This window comes from Euleptes europaea, chromosome 13, assembly GCF_029931775.1.
Source record: "Euleptes europaea isolate rEulEur1 chromosome 13, rEulEur1.hap1, whole genome shotgun sequence".
Classification (NCBI taxonomy): domain Eukaryota; kingdom Metazoa; phylum Chordata; class Lepidosauria; order Squamata; family Sphaerodactylidae; genus Euleptes; species Euleptes europaea.
This window is the reverse complement of record NC_079324.1, coordinates 19,464,591-19,484,178: the sequence shown is the minus strand read 5'-3', so window position 1 is coordinate 19,484,178 and position 19,588 is coordinate 19,464,591. Positions and strand designations below refer to the sequence as shown.

The following is a 19,588-nucleotide window of genomic DNA, read 5'->3' as shown; positions in this document are numbered from 1 at the left end:
TCCACGGCACATGGCACAACTCAACGCAGAGGCAAACCACCTCTGAGTGTCTCTTGCTTTGAAAACCTTGCAGGGTTACCATGAGTCAGCTGTGACTTGACAGCATTTTCCACCACCAAATGGACTGTCCATTTTTAGCAGTTCTATGTGAGGTAACCCTGACCTGGATGGCCCAGGCTAGCCTGATCTCATCAGATCTCAGAAGCTAAGCAGGGTCAGCCCTGGTTAGTATTTGGATGGGAGACCACCAGGGAATACCAGGGTTGCCGTGCAGAGGAAGGCACTGGCAAACCACCTCTGTTAGTCTCTTGCCATGAAAACCCCAAAAGGGGTCGCCATAAGTCGGCTGCGACTTGACGGCACTTTACACACACACACACACACACACACACACACATGTGAGGTAAGAATTGGCAGGTGCATCTCCATATAAAGACCTTCAGCTAATTATTTCTCCTTGTTTGTGCAGACGCAAATGGTCCAAAATTATTATTATTTTTTACCGTTACTGTCGTTCCTTTCTCCCCTTCCTCCTTGTAGTTCCCATTTCACAAGTCGAACTTGCAACATTGTGGTTTGGTCACAATGGGCAATGGGTGGGTGGTGTGTCATATCTCAGGACAGGGTTCCCTTCTACCAGCTTCAGTCGCTGACACCGAGGGTTTCTGGAGTGGCGTTTGTAACTGATGGACACGTAAGCGAGGGGCCGGGGCGCCCTCCCTAATCTTGGTGAGTCTCTGTGCACATCTGGAATTTTGCAGATGGGTGTGGGCACTGCCACAAAATGGGTGTGATAGGGCGAATCACTGAATACTGGGGGGTTGCAAGCCAAGTATCCTCCTGCAGTAGAAGATGCTGTTTCTGAACGGGTGCTCCTTGCAGACACAAAAGTAATGCCTCCTGGTTTCTGAATTGAAAAACCTTTAATGGCATAAGTAATATTACATTTGTTACAAAGGTACATAAAATATGCAGTCATTAAGATAAGAACATAGGCCAGTAAATTCCAAAAGTAGAAATTACAAACTTTGGGCTTTTTGAACTTTCATCACCTCCACTAGAAAATTGGCAACATCTAAGGTAACCTCCGGATCGGAATCGTTTAATAAAAATTGACGTTTTGCTTGGGTAGATAGGTGATTTTTGGAAAGAAGCCAATTTTTTAACCATTTACCACGGGGTGTTTCATATAAGGGGCAGACCAACAGAATATGATCAATTGAGTCCAGGGAATAGGTATCACAGGGACAAGTCCTATCCTGGATTGGTATTTGTTGATACCTTCCATATAACATCCTTGAAGGAAAGGCATTAACCCTAGCAAGAGAGAAGGCTCTGCGGAGGGGTGGGATGTCCAGCGTATGAAAATAATGGGGAATATTGTTGGTTAAATTCTTGAGGCCCAACATTGCTGGAGAGCAGACCAAGGGTTGAGTGGGGAGTAACGTCTGACGCTCCATATCCAAGAAACGCTGTTTAACAATTTTAAAAATGTGGGCCTCACTAGTTAAAGCCAGGTCTTCCACAGAGATTCCAGATGATCTTATTTTAGACAGAATTAAACAATCCCAGGAGGTATTATGAAGTTCTTTTAGCAGCAGAGACATCAGAGAACCACGCTCTGTTCTAAAAAACAGTTTAAGCCAATAACGAATGGTTAGCAGCCATGCCTTGGTTTCACACAAGTTTTGACCAAGTTCAGAGATAATAGCATAATAAGAGACACAGCGTGGGAGACCAAGCATTTTTCTAAAAAGGTTAGCTTGAATGGATTCTAAGTCCCGATTGAACGCATTTGCCCAGATAGGTACACCGTACAGGATCTGGGGTAAGATTTTGGAGCTGAATACCTTAACTGCAGCGGGGACATACTGGTTACCCTTATAAAGAAAGAAGGACATAAGTTGGTTTGAAGAGATTCTCCCAAGTTTGGTAATCCTGGATCTATGAACAGCCCATTTAAGGTTATAATTAAAAGTAATGCCGAGATATTTAAAACTCTTCACCTGTTGGATTTTGGCCTGACCAATACGCCAGCTAGTGGGCGACCATTTTTTTGAAAAAACCACGACATTGGTCTTAGAGTAATTAATTTTAAGAAGATTTAGATGACAGTATTCCTCAAACGCACTTAAGTAGCGTTTGAGTCCGATTTTAGAGTAGGATAAAATGGTGTCATCGGCATATAAAAGAATAGGAACGGCTTTGCCTCCCAATTTAGGAGGGTGTCCATTAATAGGCTCTAAAAAACAAGCCAGGTCTGACAGAAACAGATTAAAAAGAAGGGGAGCAAGTATACAACCTTGTTTCACACCCTTGTTAAATGGGATCTTATCAGTAAGGCCACCGTTTGAAGAATATTTTACTTGGCATGTTGTGGATGTGTGAAGTTTTTTTAAAAGGAATAAAAGACGAGGGTCAATTCCCATACTAGACAGCTTAGACCAGAGTTTATCTCTGATAATGGAGTCGAAGGCAGATTTTAGGTCAATAAAAGCGACAAAGAGTTTCTTGCAACCCATTTTCATGTACTTTTCTGCAATTGTGGCCAGAACCAGGCAGTGGTCCAAAGTTGATTTGTTTTTGGAGAAGCCGATTTGCTCTGGGCCTATTATTGCGTTTTCCTTTACCCAGCTAAGGAGTCGCTGTTCTAGATGTTTCGCGTACAGTTTACCCAAGACTGGAAGAAGACTGATGGGACGAAAGTTATCAGGCAGAGTTGGATCACCCTTTTTAAAAATAAGAATTATTATTGAATTTAGCCAGGAGTTTGGCAATATGCCATACAGGTCAATAGATGTGAATAGTTTGGCAAGGAGTGGAGCCCACCAATCAGGAGATGCCTTAAACAATTCGACCGGGAGACCATCAGGACCTGGGGCTTTGCCTGGCTTCAGATTACCTATTAATTCAAGAATTTCCTCGACATCTACAGCTGGCCATCTAGGGTAAGTTAAAGGCATAGATTCATCAGAACTAAACACATGGTTAGTGTGAGAACCTCCTGGTTTCTTCTGAAGTGCCACGTGTTCTAGTGAGGTGGAAGAAAGCCAGGATGCTGGCTGTTTGCTTTGGGGAAGAAGGAAGTGGGTTCTAGGAAACCCCTTGGTGGGTGTTATGATGCCTCTGGCAATGCACCGGGGAAGAAGAAGAAGAGTTGGTTTTTATATGCCGACTTTCTCTACCACTTAAGGAAGAATCAAACCGGCTTACAATCGCCTTCCCTTCCCCTCCCCCACAACAGACACCCTGTGAGGCTGGTGGGGCAGAGAGAGCTCTAAGAGCTGTGACTAGCCCGAGGTCACCCAGCTGGCTTCCTGTGGAGGAGTGGGGAAACCAGATTAGCGTCCACCGCTCAAGTGGAGGAGTGGGGAATCAAACCCGGTTCTCCGGATCAGAGTCTACCGCTTCAAACCACCACTCTTAATCACCACACCACACTGGCTGGCTGGGGATCAGCACCTTCATGTGCAGTGTGGTCAGAAGGATGTCAAAGAGAGAGAGAATTTGAGAGCCGCATAGGTCTCTGCTCCAAGATCCCGTCTGTTGCTTTGGGCAGGGAGAGGCAAGCCCTAACTCCCAAGCAGGTGTGATGTGAGCAGGGTCGGCAATAGGGGCAGCTGCTCCAGGCCCCACAATTGGGGGCCCCCCAACCACCCATGCCCCTCCAAGGACAGAGGGAAGAACAAGAACAGGCTCCTGCCTACACGTGCACCTGTCCCATTTTGGGCTCAAGCTACTGGCTTCCAGTAGCAGCAGGTGGCTCCTGCCCACCTCACACTGGGTGAGAGCCACCTCTTGCTTGGCAGGGCTGATGGTAGGGAGGCAGTGATTGTGGGGGCCCATCCAAAGCCCCAGAATCACTAAGACCGCCCCTGGATGTGAGAGATCTCTGATCAGGAATCCTGACTTGAAAGCATCTGCTCTTCCTGCTTGTACCATTTTTTTAAATTCCATCCTTCTTCCAAAGCTGCCCACAGTTCCATGGGTGGTAGTAATCACTGGGCAGATATGCCTGGGGGGGGCGGAATCTAGGTCTGGAAAACAGCATGGGAGCAAGGGGTTAAACACCCTTTCCCTCAGGACTGTTGCTCTCAATAACTGAGCCCCCTCTGACTGCTGTAAAGGTTGTTTTTTTCTTAAGGCAAGAGATCCTATCGTGGGTCACCCATATCGCATCTGTGTTACCCTGAGATAGCAGTGAATGCAGGATGTTGAGGGTTGTGTTGGGTGGCGCTTGACTCCTTGACAATGTAATTTAGCACAGATATTGCCAAGAATGCGAGGCTCTGCAGAAAAGGCAGGAGTGACACACTTCTTTGCCTACAGAGTATGCAACCACTTTCTGATAAAGAGGGATGGGTGGGGGACAGCTGGGGATAGTGCTGAATGCAAAAACCTCATCGCTTTATGCCAACATAAGCTTTTGTGGACTCCTGTGAATATGCTTTGTGAATCCTCACTATGAAGCCTTTTCATGTAGTGAGATGGGGGAAAGACTCAGCAGGAGCAAATAGCTATGAAATACACACAGTACAGGGCGAAATGCAACTATAAAGTCCCCTTTCCTGTCTTTTTTCCTATCCATCTCCTTCCCCCTGAAGTTGACATAATGGACTGTAAAATGTCAAAACCATGACATCATGGTTGACTGGCAGCCACCAAAATAACATCACTCCTTGTAGGAAGTAACATGGCGCCATGTAGATGTACTGTTATATTCAGCGTTATTTAAAATTTAATGGTTTTAAAGTTGTATGTATATTATATTATTTGTCATTGTTTTATATCTTAAAAAAGGTAAAGGTCCCCTGTGCAAGCACCGGGTCATTCCTGACCCATGGGGTGACGTCACATCCCGACGTTTCCTAGGCAGACTTTGTTTGCGGGGTGGTTTGCCAGGGCCTTCCCCAGTCATCCCATGCAGTACTGCAGTTTACCACTCTGCGCCATGGGGCTCCTTATATCTAAGGTAAAGGTCCCCTGTGCAAGCACCGGGTCATTCCTGACCCATGGGGTAACGTCACATCCCGATGTTTCCTAGGCAGACTTTGTTTGCGGGGTGGTTTGCCAGTGCCTTCCCCAGTCATCTTCCCTTTACCCCCAGCAAGCTGGGTACTCATTTCACCAACCTCGGAAGGATGGAAGGCTGAGTCGACCTTGAGCCAACTACCTGAAACCGACTTCCGTCGAGATCGAACTCAGGTCATGAGCAGAGCTTGGACTGCAGTACTGCAGTTTACCACTCTGCGCCACGGGGCTCCTTATATCTTAGCCTATGTATATTGATGTTAGCTGCCCTGAGCCTGGGTCTGCTGGGAGAGGGTGAGATACAAATAAAAATTATTATTGTTATTGCTAAGTTTAGATAGTTGTCACCTGTAATAAGTGAGGAGACCAAAGTATTGCTAAGATAGGTTAACATCCATACTGAGCGAGAAATTCTAAGTCTTTTTTTTTTTTTTTACATAAGAACATAAGAAAGACCTTGCTGGATCAGACCAAGGTCCATCAAGTCCAGCAGTCTGTTCACACAGTGGCCAACCAGGTGCCTCTAAAAAGCCCACAAACAAGATGACTGCATCATCCTTCCTGCCTGTGTTCCACAGCACCTAATATAATAGGAATGCTCCTCTGATACTAGCGAGAATAGGTATCCTTCAAGACTAGTATCCGTTTTTACTAGTAGCCATGAATACCCCTCTCCTCTGTGAAAATGTCCACTCCCCTCTTAAAGCCCTTCAAGCTGGCAGCCATCACCACATCCTGGGGCAGGGAGTTCCACAGTTTAACTATGCGTTGTGTGAAGAAATACTTCCTTTTATCTGTTTTCCAAGGGGATGCAAATAATATAGAACCTCTTAACAAATCCAAGTTCAGGAATTCTGTGCTGGATGTCTCCCTTTGAAGTTCTTTTGTGCGTGCCTAGGAAGACCGAAATGTTCTCCCACCATTTTCTGGAAATTGTTAGGGTTGGCTGAGCTAGGTGGTTTATGAGTCCAAATAATTTCAGGATGTGTTGTATGTATCAGTTTAGATTGGCGCCACCCCATCTGTTCCTTTTCTTCCCCAGGCCTAGATTAAGACCTGTTATACCAGAGCAAGTAGATGTCAATCAACTTGTGACTGTGTGCCACGTCTTGGCACAAGCCGAATGAGCCCCAGCTCAGTGCATGCTGGTAGTATCAAGGGAGGGGCCATGGCTCAGTGGTAGAGCATCTGCTTGGCATGCAGAAGGTCCCAGGTTCAATCCCCTGCGTCTCCAGTTATAGGGACTGGGCAAATAGGTGATGTGAATGACCTCTGCCTGAAACCCTAGACAGCCGCTGATGGTCTGAGTAGACAACACTGACTTTGATAGACCAAGGGTCTAATTCAGTAGAAGGTAGTTTCATGTGTTCATGTGATCTTTTATGGACGTGCATCCAATTCTAATAAGTGCTCCTGGATTGCTGTCCCTAGATATGTAGGGGAAGGGAGACCCATCATTCCCTGCTCGATTTTGATCACTTCCAGAATTCAGTGGCAGCCATGAAAATGTGCCATTGTGTCTTTAAATACAACAATTTAGGTGCATGCAGACTGAATAAAAGTATCAGGACTGGTCCTGGAACATAATGCAAGAACAAACCCTTGCTTTAGCATGCTGGGTTTCAAGTGGTGTTACTGGAACAGGGTTATTTATGGCCCTGCAAATAATAAGAGTTGGGAGAAGGGACCAGAAATGGTTTTACCCCGAGGTATCTTTCCTTCTGCTGAATTCCAGGGAGAGAGGAATGAGGAATAGTATGCCAGGGACAAGCTGGACTGCTTTGCTATCTGGAACAAGTTTTTCTCCCCCCCACCCCTTGCAGCACTGTGGTTTTGTAAGGGGTAATATCTGTTCTGGCAGGCCTGCTTGGAATTGGTAGATGGTCCACAGTCTTTTGGATTTTCTGGGGCTGAGAAATCCCAAGAGAGAAGATGTCTCTGAAATCTGGTTGCTGGTGCTCGTACGTGCATCAGGTTTGTTGGCAAGTGATGCTCGGAATCCTTTTGAGCCCAGAATGCTTGTGAACGCCATTATTGTAGAGTACATAGCAGAACAGGGTCCATTTAAAGCTTGAATGTGCATTCTAGCCAATTGAGGTTTCAGTTTGAATCGCAAGCAAGGGGTGTACGAAAAAGGCATTTAAACGTCGCGCATGAAAACAGGCTGACAATTATTCCTCTGTCTCTGAATTACTACTCCCTTTTTCCTAAGACGGAGGCAGCTAGCTAGAATTTGGGACTGGAGAGGTAAAAATACCTCCTCCTTTAGCATAATCAATAATATGAGCTACAATTATGCAGGCCTAGCTCACTCCCGGATGCCCTTTTAAAAAATCCCATGTCAGCTGATCAATAGCCCGTTCTGAGCTGATTTCCTCTTAAAGTGTATGCAGGAAGCAAGTTCCAGTGCCTTATGACTGCGATTCAGAATCTCCCCCCCGCCCTGCGCAGCCAACAGTTTGGCAGCATTACAAGAAGATCAGATGGGAGGGCCAGAATAACGTATGTGGTGTTCCCCCCCCCCCCGCTTCCAAAAGCACTCTCAGTCCAAACTTATAGCTGCCAAGTAAGCAATCACTTCTAACGGAAGCAATGCCTGAAGGGCTAGAAACTTGCTGGACCTGCAGGCTGGCTCCTACCCAAGCCAAGACACAGGCTACATAGGTTTTCCAGCTCTGGAGATTTTGGGGGTGGAGCTTGCGGAGGGCGGGGTTTGGAGAGGGCGGGTCTTCAACGGGGTATGATGGCATAGAGTCCACCTGCCAAAGCAGCAATTTTCTCCAGGTGAACTGATCTCTATCGCCTGGAGATCAGTTGTAATTCCAGATCTCCAGCTACCACCTGGAGGTTGGTCAAATAAAACAGTAGTAGGCAAAAAAACGAACAAGCAGTGAACAAGATGGCAAAGAACATAGACAGCAAGGCTATCACTGTATTACAAGTATGCAACAAAATAAACAAATAAAGCTAAGCAATGGAGGTTACAAAGCGAAGATAGCAAAAACAATAGGCAAATGCTAATAAATATACAAAAGTTCATGTAAAGCCTGTAGTTGTATTCTGGTCAATTTCAAGTTCTTCAGGCAAGGGAGAGATTGAAATTGACCAGAATACAACTACACTCTTTACATGAACTTTTGTATATTTATTAGCATTTGCCTATTGTTTTTGCTATCTTCGCTTTGTAACCTCGGTTGCTTAGCTTTATTTGTTTATTTTGTTGCATACTTGTAATACAGTGATAGCCTTGCTGTCTATGTTCTTTGCCATCTTGTTCACTGCTTGTTCATTTTTTACCTACTACTGTTTTATTTGACCAATACCCTTTACAGTAGAGTGAGTTATTTGTATAGCTAACCACCTGGAGGTTGGCAACCCTAAAGCTACACATTATTTATCCTATTTATGTTTTATTGGTGTGTATATATTTATATATTTTATAAATTTTATAAATATAAAATATATAAAATATATATTTTATTGGTATATATATTTAAAAAACACCATCATGATCCTTGTCCTGCTAGCTTTCCATACCATGGATAGGGGGCGGTATACGGGGAAGGGGAGAGGCTATGGCTCAATGGTAGAGCATCTGCTTAGCATGCAGAAGGTCCCAGGTTCAATCCCCAGCATCTCCAGTTAAAAGTTCCAGTCAGTAGGTGATGTGAAAGACCTCTGCCTTAGACCCTGGAGAGCCACTGCCGGTCTGAGTAGACAGTACTGAATATTGTCGAAGGCTTTCAAAGTCAGACAGTACTGACTTTGATGGACCAAGGGTCTGATTCAGTAGAAGGCAGCTTCATGTGAAGCATTATAATTAAAAATTAGGGTATGATTGTACATTGTATATGTTCAGGGAAAGGTTCTGTGGGACCAGGGACTATGGGGTCAAGCAGGAAGCTTCCAGGGGGCCAGATTCATCTCTTGCACCTTCTGTTGTTTGTTCAACAGGGAATGCAGAACTGAGTGAGTACCACAAGTCACCCCGGTTCTATCCCTGTGGGAATCACACCTGCTTCTTTCCCCCCAAGCTGATATAGCACCAAACACTTGAAAATGGCATTTCAAGGAGTGGGGGAAGTTTCAGAGTTCCTTTGTATGGCTAAGCCACCTTTTGACAGCTGTGAAACAAGTAGAAATTCAGGAGGGCAAGATCTTCCTCAGCATGGAGATCCGTATGTTGAATTTATGCAGCTGCTAAAGGCAACAAAAGTCCTGCTATAAAAAAAGGCTGGCATCCCTAATGTCAACCAAAGCAGTGGGGCCTCCTTCACTCTGGTGATCCTTTTTGAAGCCAATGTTCATCCTATTAGCCCAATAGGTGATTCTCTTCTCTCCCCCCCCCCACTAGATTGAACTCCAGTGCTTTAATCTCATTATTCTGTGATTCTTAGCACCTGGTGTGGACAAGACACTCTGTATCCATGGATACAGCAATGTTCTCTTCTTATTGCAGGAACAGGAATATCCATCTTGAGTTGACAGATTTCACATAGTTGTTTGCCAAGGAAAGAGTTCATCTGTTGCAAGGTGTTCTGGGATACGCTGATCAAACCAGGTGGTGTGTCTGAGAGCTTTAACAAGGAGCATGCTGGGAGAAACCTGTCCTTTAACCAGTCCCCTAACTGTCATATTAACCAAAGGACCAAAAGGGCTTAAAATCAAAGACATATATTTTAAAAGCTGGTTGGGAATTTTCACCTTTGTCACGCGGGTGTGGTGCATCCTCCTGCCCTCCAGGGGGCGAACTGAGACTGAAATCCCTGTGTGACCAATAGATAGGGCAGGGGAGAAGAGACTGCCCTGTGTTGTTAGCCCAGCCTAGTGGTGAATTGGCTTTCTGCCAGCCTGGCTGTGCTGTCTATCATAGTGGCAGGCACTTTGTCAACTTTATAATTAAGCTCCAGCTGCTATAAATATCTCAAAACATTTTAAGAGAACACTGGTTTTGTTTTTTCCCCCTCAAGGGTTGTACTTAAAGAGATGCAATGCAGAAAATGTGTTGCATTCGTGCTCGACTTAGGGTGCTTAAAGAACATCTTGGGAAGTGACTCAAAGCCACGGCAAACTTGCCTACTGAAATGGGGTCGTGGGCAGCCATACCTGAGAATGGGATCCCCAGTCCAGAATCCCTGAGGTCAGTTGCCAGAGTGAGGCCACGGACTGAACCGTAACTGGCAGAAAATACTGCTTTGTCAATGCAGAGTTAGAGGAATTAGGCGAACTTTCTAAGATTGGCACCTACTGCCTCATTGGTTAACTTATGATCCTCCCAACACTAGTTCACAGTTTGGTCTCATTATGGTAGCGTGTTACAGTTCTTAAAATTCAAAAGCTTCCACATGCTTAGAGGAAACATCTTTCTTTTTTGCTTATATATGGCATGAATAAACACAAATCTACAGATCCTAGCATGTGCATTTGTCATTTGATACTACAGGGGGACATGCATGCGAAATGGTCTACAGGTGCCATTAACATAAAATATGAAGTTGAACAAACAGAGCGAGGTAGCCAAGATGCTGCTCGGCTGGTCTAGGCCAGCCCTGGCCAGGGTACCACTGAGTGTCCATTTGAACCCATCCGGCAGTATCTCTATGGTGGGTGCACGTTCTGGGCAAGCTGTACCGCCATTCCAGATTGGTCTTCCCACGCAGGAGCAGCCTCCAGAAAGCTTCAGAGGAGCCCCAGGGGCTGTGGCTCAGTGGTAGAGCATCTGCTTGGCATGCAGAAGGTCCCAGGTTCAATCCCCGGCATCTCCAATTAAAAGGACCAGGCAAGTAGGTGATGCGAAAGACCTCTGCCTGAGACCCTGCAGAGCCGCTGCCGGTCTGAGTAGACACTACTGACGTTGATGGACCAAGGGTCTGATTCAGTATCAGTCAGCTTCATGTGTTCCCCAGGAAGAGTTTGAACCCCCTGCCAGAAATTATGCCAGACAAGCTTCATTGAGGCTTGTTTGCTGCTGGACTTGTATTCTCCAAATGGAAAGTGTGTGTGTGTGTGTGTGTGTGTGTGTGTGTTTGGTTTTCTCCTCGTGCTAGCTGAAGCGAGGATGTTAAGGAATTTGTACAATATGTATGAAGGTCTCATTGTTTCCACGTTCAATTCTGCAGACTCCCTTCCTCCCCAACGTCCATCCCCGTTCTGGGTTGGGTGCATTTGCAAACTGATCCTTGCCTTCTCTGGGTCACTTTGATTTGGGGTGGGGGTTGGTGGAGAGAGAGAATCCAGTGAAGATTCCACTCTTAGGCCCCTCCCTCTGTTGACATGGCAACAAGTCAAATTATTTAAAGGAGGGGGAGAAAAAAAAAGTCTTTCCATTCTGTCAAGTTGCCGTGGCAACCTGAATTCAAACAGCAAGTGGGCGCAGAAGGCAGAACATTTCCTTCTGGACTGCAAAGTGGTGCAAACTGCATCTTTCCCATAGCCTCCCAGTGATGTGGGGGCAGGCGAGCCCCGTGGCCTTCTGGTGATGGAAGGCTGCTGTGTCCGGAACTGGGAAGAGGGGAGGCAGCTGGTGTGTCTGCAGGTGGTCGAAGAACCTGGGGAGACCACAACCCTCTCGGGTCGACAACTTCCACTGTAGTAGGCTGGGCCCTAGGCAAAATGCCTTGTGGTTAGGGTTGTGATGTTTTAATTTAAATTTAAATCCCATTAAATTGATTGATGAAGTAGCCCTCCAGCACTAATTGGGCGATAGATTTACATAAATACACCTACCCATTCAAATGGCAGGTGCCATCTTAGAAGAGGCATTCCATCCTGAGTGTCAGAGAACTGGGAATGCTTCTTCTCAAATGGTGTTTGCTGCTGCACCTGAAAACAGAGGATACTTTTCTTTGGGATTATTTGATATGGACATTTATCCAGATGTAGTCAATGACTTATATAAGTTTGAACTGCTTGCAAAGGTTTTTCTTACTTAATTGTACACCGTCTTGGGTGATCACTTTCCCCCCACTTCCGGGCTTCCTGTGCCCTTAAGAGCTCTTTGATGGGTAGAAATTCCACAGGCTGAGTAAAGCTGTCCAGGCTGAATTGCTTCTAAGGTACAAGATCCCTGTCAACTAGCCCTTGAGTCCCAGTAAGGTCTGATGGTTTTCCCTGGAGTCCTGTGCCAGCTAAGCGTGTGTTTCCATCGTAGGTGCACCTACATTTCCCCCATATACATAGATGTAGGTTTGGTGGGGGTTCACACCAATAGCTTAGCAGGGGGACCGAGGAGAAGTAAGACAGAACAAAAGTTGTCTGAAGTAGTAAGACAGAACAAAAGTTGTCTGAAGTACTAAGACAGAACAAAAGTTGTCTGAAGTACTACAACTTTTCTGTTAGGGCTCAACAATGCAGCAGCTGAATCCCCCCCCCCCCATCCATGCATGATGGAGAACTTCATCTGCTGAATGTTCATGCAGCTATTGAAGACGCAGGAGCTCTGCTAAGAAAAAAAGCTGGCCACTTTTTGTACATGGCACCAATCCTGAAGAGATTTTTCTCCTGTTTATTTATGTGGCATCCAGTGATGACATTTTTATGAACCATGGTGGATTTTGCGCTTCCATCTTGTACTTTGACTCAGTAGGGTTCACCTTAGGTACACCTAAGCGAGTCAAGGCTGTTGCAGAACATGGTCTGTTCTATGTATGCAGTGGGATGTGGTGGTTAGGATTGCCAGGTCCCTCTTCACCTCTGGCGGGAGGTTTTGGGGGCGAAGCCTGAGGAGGACAGAGTTTGGGGAGGGGAGGGACTTCAATGCCATAGAGTCCAATTGCCAAAGCGGCCATTTTCTCCAGGGGAACTGACCTCTATCTGCTGGAGATCAGTTGTAATAGCAGGAGATCTCCAGTTAGTACCTGGAGGTTGGCAACTCCTATCTATGTATACAGTGGGATGTGGTGGTAGAGTCCTACAGTGGAAGACTGTACCCCTTCAGGCTGCAGCTGGAAGGAATAAGTGCTCTCCTTGTTTTAAAATCTGCAAGTGAAAAAATCCAGCATGCTTGAAGAGAGAAATTCTTGCCCACTCTGTTTCTTATTGTGCCGATTTTTTTTTAAGTCGCAGAAATGCTTCTTTAAACTGAACGGGGCATTCACAAACGTATTACTCACCTGCAGCCTGAAACGGTACAGTCCTCCTTACTGCTTTAAGACTCTACCATCTTGTTCTTCTCCGCTGTAGACCAGGCCTGTGAATCACAGTGTGTGGGAGGCATGTGGCAGAGATTCAGTGGTGTCCTTCCTCAGTAGGACTTAACTAATGCAAATTCAGTATTTAATATTCAACTTCCTATGTTCCGAGGATAATGAGAGGAGGCCGTGTTGCAAGGCAGAGCTGCGCCTGTCACCTTCATCCGGCAGGTTTGGGACATTGTTAAAGGGTGGCCAATTGTGATTTAGTCTCAGCTTAATTTGAGAGCCAGTGTGATGTAGGGGTAGGGTTGCCAACCTCCAGGTACTAGCTGGAGATCTCCTGATATTACAGTTGATCTCCAGCCAACAGAGATCAGTTCACCTGGAGAAAATGGCTACTTTGGCAATTGGACTCTGGCATTGAAGACCCTTCCCTCCCCAAACGCCACCCTCCTCAGGTTCCGCCCCCAAAACCTACCGCTGGTGGTGAAGAGGGACCTGCAACCCTATGTAGGGGTTAGAGTGTCAGACTAGGGCCTAGGAGACCCACATTCAAATCCCTGCTCCATCATGGAAGCTTGCTAGGTGGCCTTGGGCCAGTCCATGCTCCCAGCCTAACCTACCTCACAGGTTCGTTGTGAGGATAAAATGGTGGAGAAAACATCAGCCGCTTTGGGTTCCTCATTGGGCAGAAAGATAGGGTATCAATAAAACGAATAAACAAAGTTAGTTTCAAAAGTGATCTTTCGTACCTTCCATTGTTTCACAGACAAAACCGCCTACATACTTGGCAAGACTCCTTGCTTTGAGAGCAGAGATTCTTGCCTGGTTTTCTCCCTACCACCACCATTCCCCCCCCCCATTCTGTCTGTGGTAGCCATCTACTTTGGAGGAGCCAGTCTGCTACTGTTTTAAAATTAGATTTACTTCATTTATACATTCTCCCCAGCGGGGATCCAAAATGGCTTATATCACTCCCTTCTCCTCATTTTATCCTCACAACAGCCATGTAAGGTAGTGTAGGCTGAGGGATTGTGATCGCCCAGGGTCACTCAGCAAGCTTCCATGGCAGAGTGGGGATTCGAACCGGATCCTAGTCTGCCATTCTAACCACCGTCCGAGAAGGGCTTTGTTCCTGAAGTTTAAAGATGCTCTAGAAAACTAATTGGGCTGCAGCGGGGCAATTTTTGGTTTGCATTAAGCCTTGCCAGTGTGTGAGAAGAAAGGCTGTGCGTGAGAGCTTAGTTCTCATGTGTGTGCATTTCAAGATGGGATGCATCACTCCCCCCCACTTCCTCCCAGACACACCAGTTTTAACTTCTAGAGTCCAGGGAGGAACTGAAGCAGGAAGAATAAACCTCTTTACAGCAACATTCTAAGGCATCCTCCTCCTAAATACTGAAAACAGGGATACTTTCCAAGGATAGACACCAGAAAATAGAGATGGTTTCTGGTAAACAGGGACAGCTGGAATGTATTGTATTCAGCCAAACACGCTGTTCCGTACAATGTGATAAGAGTTATAAAACGGATCTCATTTTAATATGCCAAGGTGAAGGAAATGCATTGTAAAGAACGGTGTGTTTTGTCACGTGAATGGTGAGGCATGGGTCCGTGTGCTCTGCCACCTGTGGAACAGGTCAGGTGTGCATTGCAAAGCGTGGGTGGGAATTGGATTTTCCACCTCGGGGGCTGCAACAGACCCAGTTCAGAATAAGCCCCATCTGCCATTCTGACTCAAACTTGGAGGGAAATCCCAAGAATTGCCCTCCTTCAGCTCCCAGCTTCCACAGGTGACTCATTGTAAACCTGGATTCTTGGACCACGTGAGAATGTGCAAATTCAGCCCTCTCCGGGCAGGTTGGACTATGAAAGGACCTTTATTTCCCTAGCAGCATTGACTGTAAGGGTGTGGGTCGCCCTGCTGTAATGTGAGCCTTTGGGCATTACAAAACTCCTGCACTTTATTGTTTTTTGTTTTTTTTTAATTGCCGACACAGATGCTGGACTTCTGTAGCCAACTTGGGCCAAAAGCAGCAAAATCACATCAGCACTGTCATGGAAACTGGGCGCCTGGGAGTTGAACCCTGGCCGCTTTCCTGGAATGCAGCAGAGAAATCCCCAACTGTGGGTCCAGCCCCTGCTCTCTCTGTCTCCCCCCCCCCCCGCCTTCCTCCAACTTACTCCCTGGTTCCTGGGCCATATCTCTTTGAAAAACAGGCAGGAAATGATTTGCAGCCGGAAATCCTCTTTGCCTGCAGAGTAGTTTCTTTGCAATGAGGCTGTTCGGTTTTTCAAGGCCATTGTTTGTTGCAAAGCCATTGGGGTTAGGCATGCAAGAAGTGTTGCCAACCTCCAGATGGGTCCTGGAGGTCTCCTGGAAATACAACTGCTCTGCAGACTACAGAGATCCTCTCCCCTGGAGAAAATGGCTGCTTTTGAGCGTACGATCTAATGGTTTATATTCTGCTGAGGTCACACCCTCCCCTGGCTCCACCCTCAAGTCTCCAGGAAATTCCCAACTCTGTTGGCAACCCTAAGTGCTAGGCACAGCAGAATGTCTTTCCAGGATTCCTCTTGGCCCATCTAGGAACTATCAAAGGCAATGGTGCCTCTGAGCCTATGCAGCAGTCCTTTCCTTTCTACAAAGAAGGGCTCCCACATCATGACTTGTAAGCAGCCACACTGGCCCCAGGGCAGGGTACTACAGATATAAGTGTTAGGGGAAGGGACTGTGGCTCAGTGGTAGAGCCTCTGCTTGGCATGCAGAAGGTCCCAAGCTCAGTCCCCGGCATCTTCAGTTAAAGGGGCTAGGCAAGTAGTTGATGTGAAACCTGAGAGCCGCTGCCGGTCTGGTAGACAATCCTGACGTTGATGGACCGAGGGTTTGATTCAGTATAAGGCAGGTTCATGTGTTCATGTGTTCAGTAAGATGCCATCCTGTTGTGTAAGGTTATCTCTGGGCTGCTGGTTGCACCATCTGCTGGCTGCAGGGTGGATTGCAGGCAAGGTCACACCGCAGAGCAAGGGCTGGCCGGTGCCACACACGCGGCACTATCTTGAGTCTGGACAGGCGGGGCCGGAGAGGCCCTTTAACATGCTGGGAAAGCTCCCAGCGGGCTGCTGCCCTGGTGGGTTATAAGCAAACGAAGCAAAGTGCCCCTCTCAGGCCAAGGGCAAATCTACACCTGCTGTCATGGATGCTGAAGCTCAGGTCTGAGCTGAGAGGCCCCTGCGACACTGTGCTGTAGTGGCACTGTCTGCACCCCTCTTGCTCCAGGGCTGTTTTAATGTCCCAGTAAGTCCCTGCAGAGGTCAGGAAAGACCGTGCCTAGTAAACATGCAGAAAATGCCGCTGCCCCCCACCCTGGGTACGGTTTCCAGGTCCCTCTTTGCCACTGGTGGAAGGTTTTTGGGGCAGAGCCTGAGGAGGGAGGGGTTTGGGAGGGGAGGGACTTCAATGCCATAGAGTCCAATTGCCGAAGTGGCCATTTTCTCCAGGAGAACTGATCTCTATCGGCTGGAGATCAGTTGTAACGGCAGGAGTTCTCCAACTATTACTTGGAGGTTGGCAACCCTAACCCTGTGCCTTCAGCTAGCCAGGTGCTGCTCCTTCTTAGAGCTGATATAGTTCTCTCTTGCCTTATGTAGAGCTGAAATTTTGTCCGCTGGCTCTTTGCTTTCCTTCTTCTTTTAGAGTCTGGCCTTTTCTTTCTTTGTCATGTCGGCACCCTGCAGGCAGTGCCGGATTTACCTATCGGCTTGGCAGGCTGAAGCCGGGGGCTTCAAAATCTAGGGGTCCGGCCAAGGTATTTTTAAAGAATATATGTATTTTAAAGGATATAACAGTAAACTTACAATTTCATTTTCTAAATGCTTATTCCACAAAAAATTCCTGCTTATTCCACAAAAAAGTTTGGTTATTGCAAAGGTTTTCCACAGTTTTCATGTTAATATTTATGTCCCCCCCCCCCCATCACTACTGTAGTTAACAATAACATCTTATGTCCTTTAGAGGAGGAATTGTGAATTGCGTAATTTTAAACACTCGTCATCATCCTTGGCTTCACTGAATCTTGTTTAAAACACTCTTCCATCTTCCTCTAGCCACGAGGGTGGGGGGTTGGGAGGGGCTTCACAAGTGGAATAGCCATGGGCCTCTCTCTTCATCTATGCCACAGCGCCCCTGTGAGATTTTTGAGTGGTGATTGCTTGTTAGTTACTCCCCTTGATTGTTTTTTCTTACATTTTTCCAAGCTGTTAAGGGATGTGTGCAAGATCACACTCCCACCACACTGATTTAGGACTAGCTTATAATGCAGGAAGAGCCCTGTGGAGCAGAGTGGTAAGCTGCAGTACTGCAGTCCAAGCTCTGCTCACGATCTGAGTTCGATCCCGATGGAAGTTGGTTTCAGGTAGCCGGCTCAAGGTTGACTCAGCCTTCCATCCTTCCGAGGTCGGTCAAATGAGGACCCAGCTTGCTGGGGTTAAAGGGAAGATGACTGGGGAAGGCAATGGCAAACCACCCCGTAAACATAGTCTGCCTAGTAAACGTCGGGATGTGACATCACCCCATGGGTCAGGAATGACCCGGTGCTTGCTTTACCTTTTACCTTTTATAATGCAGGTCTGCAGGGCTGTTCTCAGGCCAAGCATCAGAAGAAACTAGGGTTGCCAGGTCCCTCTTTGCAACCGGTGGGAGGTTTTTGGGGTGGAGCCTGAGGAGGGCGGGGTTTGGGGAGGGGAGGGACTTCAATGCCATAGAGTTCTATTGCCAAAGTGGCCATTTTCTCCAGGTGAACTGATCTCTGTTGGCTGTAGATCAGTTGTAATAGCAGGAGATCTCCAGCTAGTACCTGGTGGTTGGCAACCCTAGAAGAAACTCAGAACCTGGGGTGGGGTGGGAGAGCAAGCTTGCACTGGACTGCAAACATATGGTGGAATGATTGTGGGAGAGGGAGTACCAGGGCAAGCCAGCTCTGATTTATGCACATTACATCTGTGATAGTTGCGTTCCAGGCGAAGGGTCTGTTTTGCAACAATGCACAAGTTTTTAGCACTTGTGATAATGAAGAGAGACTCCAAAGATGTAGGCACTGCTGGCTGAAAAAGCTAAAGTGGGACTTGGTAGGCTTTCCAGGAGGCAGGGCGTCAGCACCCTTCATCTCTCCTTGTGTCTTGCCATGGCCAGGAGAAGCAAAATAAATTATATCAACAGACTTAGTTTGGATAATAAAAGCAGGTTGCAGGCTGCAGAGTTCCAATTTCTTCCTGCAGATATAAATTGGAACTATGGGGAAGGGAGATAGCAACTGAGCACCGAGACCTATCCTTGGACATTGTTTTCTAGAGGTGTATCTGCATTGTAGATGTAGACCCAATTTAAGTGTTGTGTTTTTTGGGGGCCCGGGTTCCTTCCTGAACATCTGTCTGAATTGCCATTTTCAAAGATGCTGAGCTTTCTCAGTTAGATAGCACTAGCATAGATGGAGTTCCTTGTGGTTTTATGTACTACCCCTCTTTTATCTCTGATGGGGACCCAAAGCAGCTTACACCATCTGATGTCTATCCAGCATGTGGCCACAATTGACCATGTAGCCAAGTTTTTGCAGCAAGCAATGTGGATTCGTGAATGTTATTGTAAAAAGGAACAGGTGAACTCCATTGAGTGAAATTGTATGACAGCTAAACTGCTTTGAAACTGGCTTTAGCATGTGGCATGGATGGGCCCTACGGTGTCTGTGTGTCTCCAAATACCCTTACCTCTACCATCCCTGGTTGCTGTGATGCTTTATCCCCTCCGCTCTTCTCTCCCCAGCCACCTCTAACGTAGACCTGGAAGTCAAGAAACCTACCCCTCCCAAGCTCTTATGGCATCAGCCAGTGAACATCTTCTTGGCCCGGCCCGTTGGCGTGGAGGAGCTTCACCACGAGGCTGAACTCAACCTCCAGAGTTTGCTCCAAGGTATTTGGAAGGAACCAGGGAGGAGGGAAGGGGAACTTCAGCTGGGAGAAGGAAGTTTGCAGCCTTAGCTGGCTGGAGGGGAACTGAACTGAAAAACCTATGGCCTGAGGCTGGCACCCTAGGCTACTGATTAACCTTGGGCAGTGCGTTCTCCAGCCTCTACAGGCTGAGAAAGAAATGTGGGTGTGTAAAGTACCGTCATGTCGCAGCTGACTTATGGCGACCCCAGCAAGGGGCTTTCAAGGCAAGTGAGAAGCGGAGTCGGTGTGCCATTGCCTTCCTCTGCATAGCCTTCCCTCCAAGTACTGACTCTGCTTCCGAGATCTGACGAGATTGAAGCTATACCATGCCATCTTCCCTCTTCAGAAAGGAATAAAATGATGTAATTGCAGCTTCTGCAGTTGGCAGGCAGCAGGAAGCTTCTGGATTGGTCAGGCCTGTTATAATTATTAGGAACTTG

The 19,588-nt window shown here is 46.9% G+C and overlaps 1 protein-coding gene across 1 annotated transcript in view; it reads left to right on the top strand.

Annotated features, from left to right (window-relative positions):
* The window catches only part of NHSL2 (NHS like 2), a 142,325-nt gene that overhangs the window by 102,754 nt on the left and 19,983 nt on the right, over window positions 1–19,588 (top strand). The window contains exon 4 of the mRNA XM_056858976.1: window positions 18,982–19,128. Within this exon, the coding sequence (XP_056714954.1) occupies window positions 18,982–19,128 (147 nt within the window). The remainder of the gene's footprint in view (window positions 1–18,981; window positions 19,129–19,588) is intronic.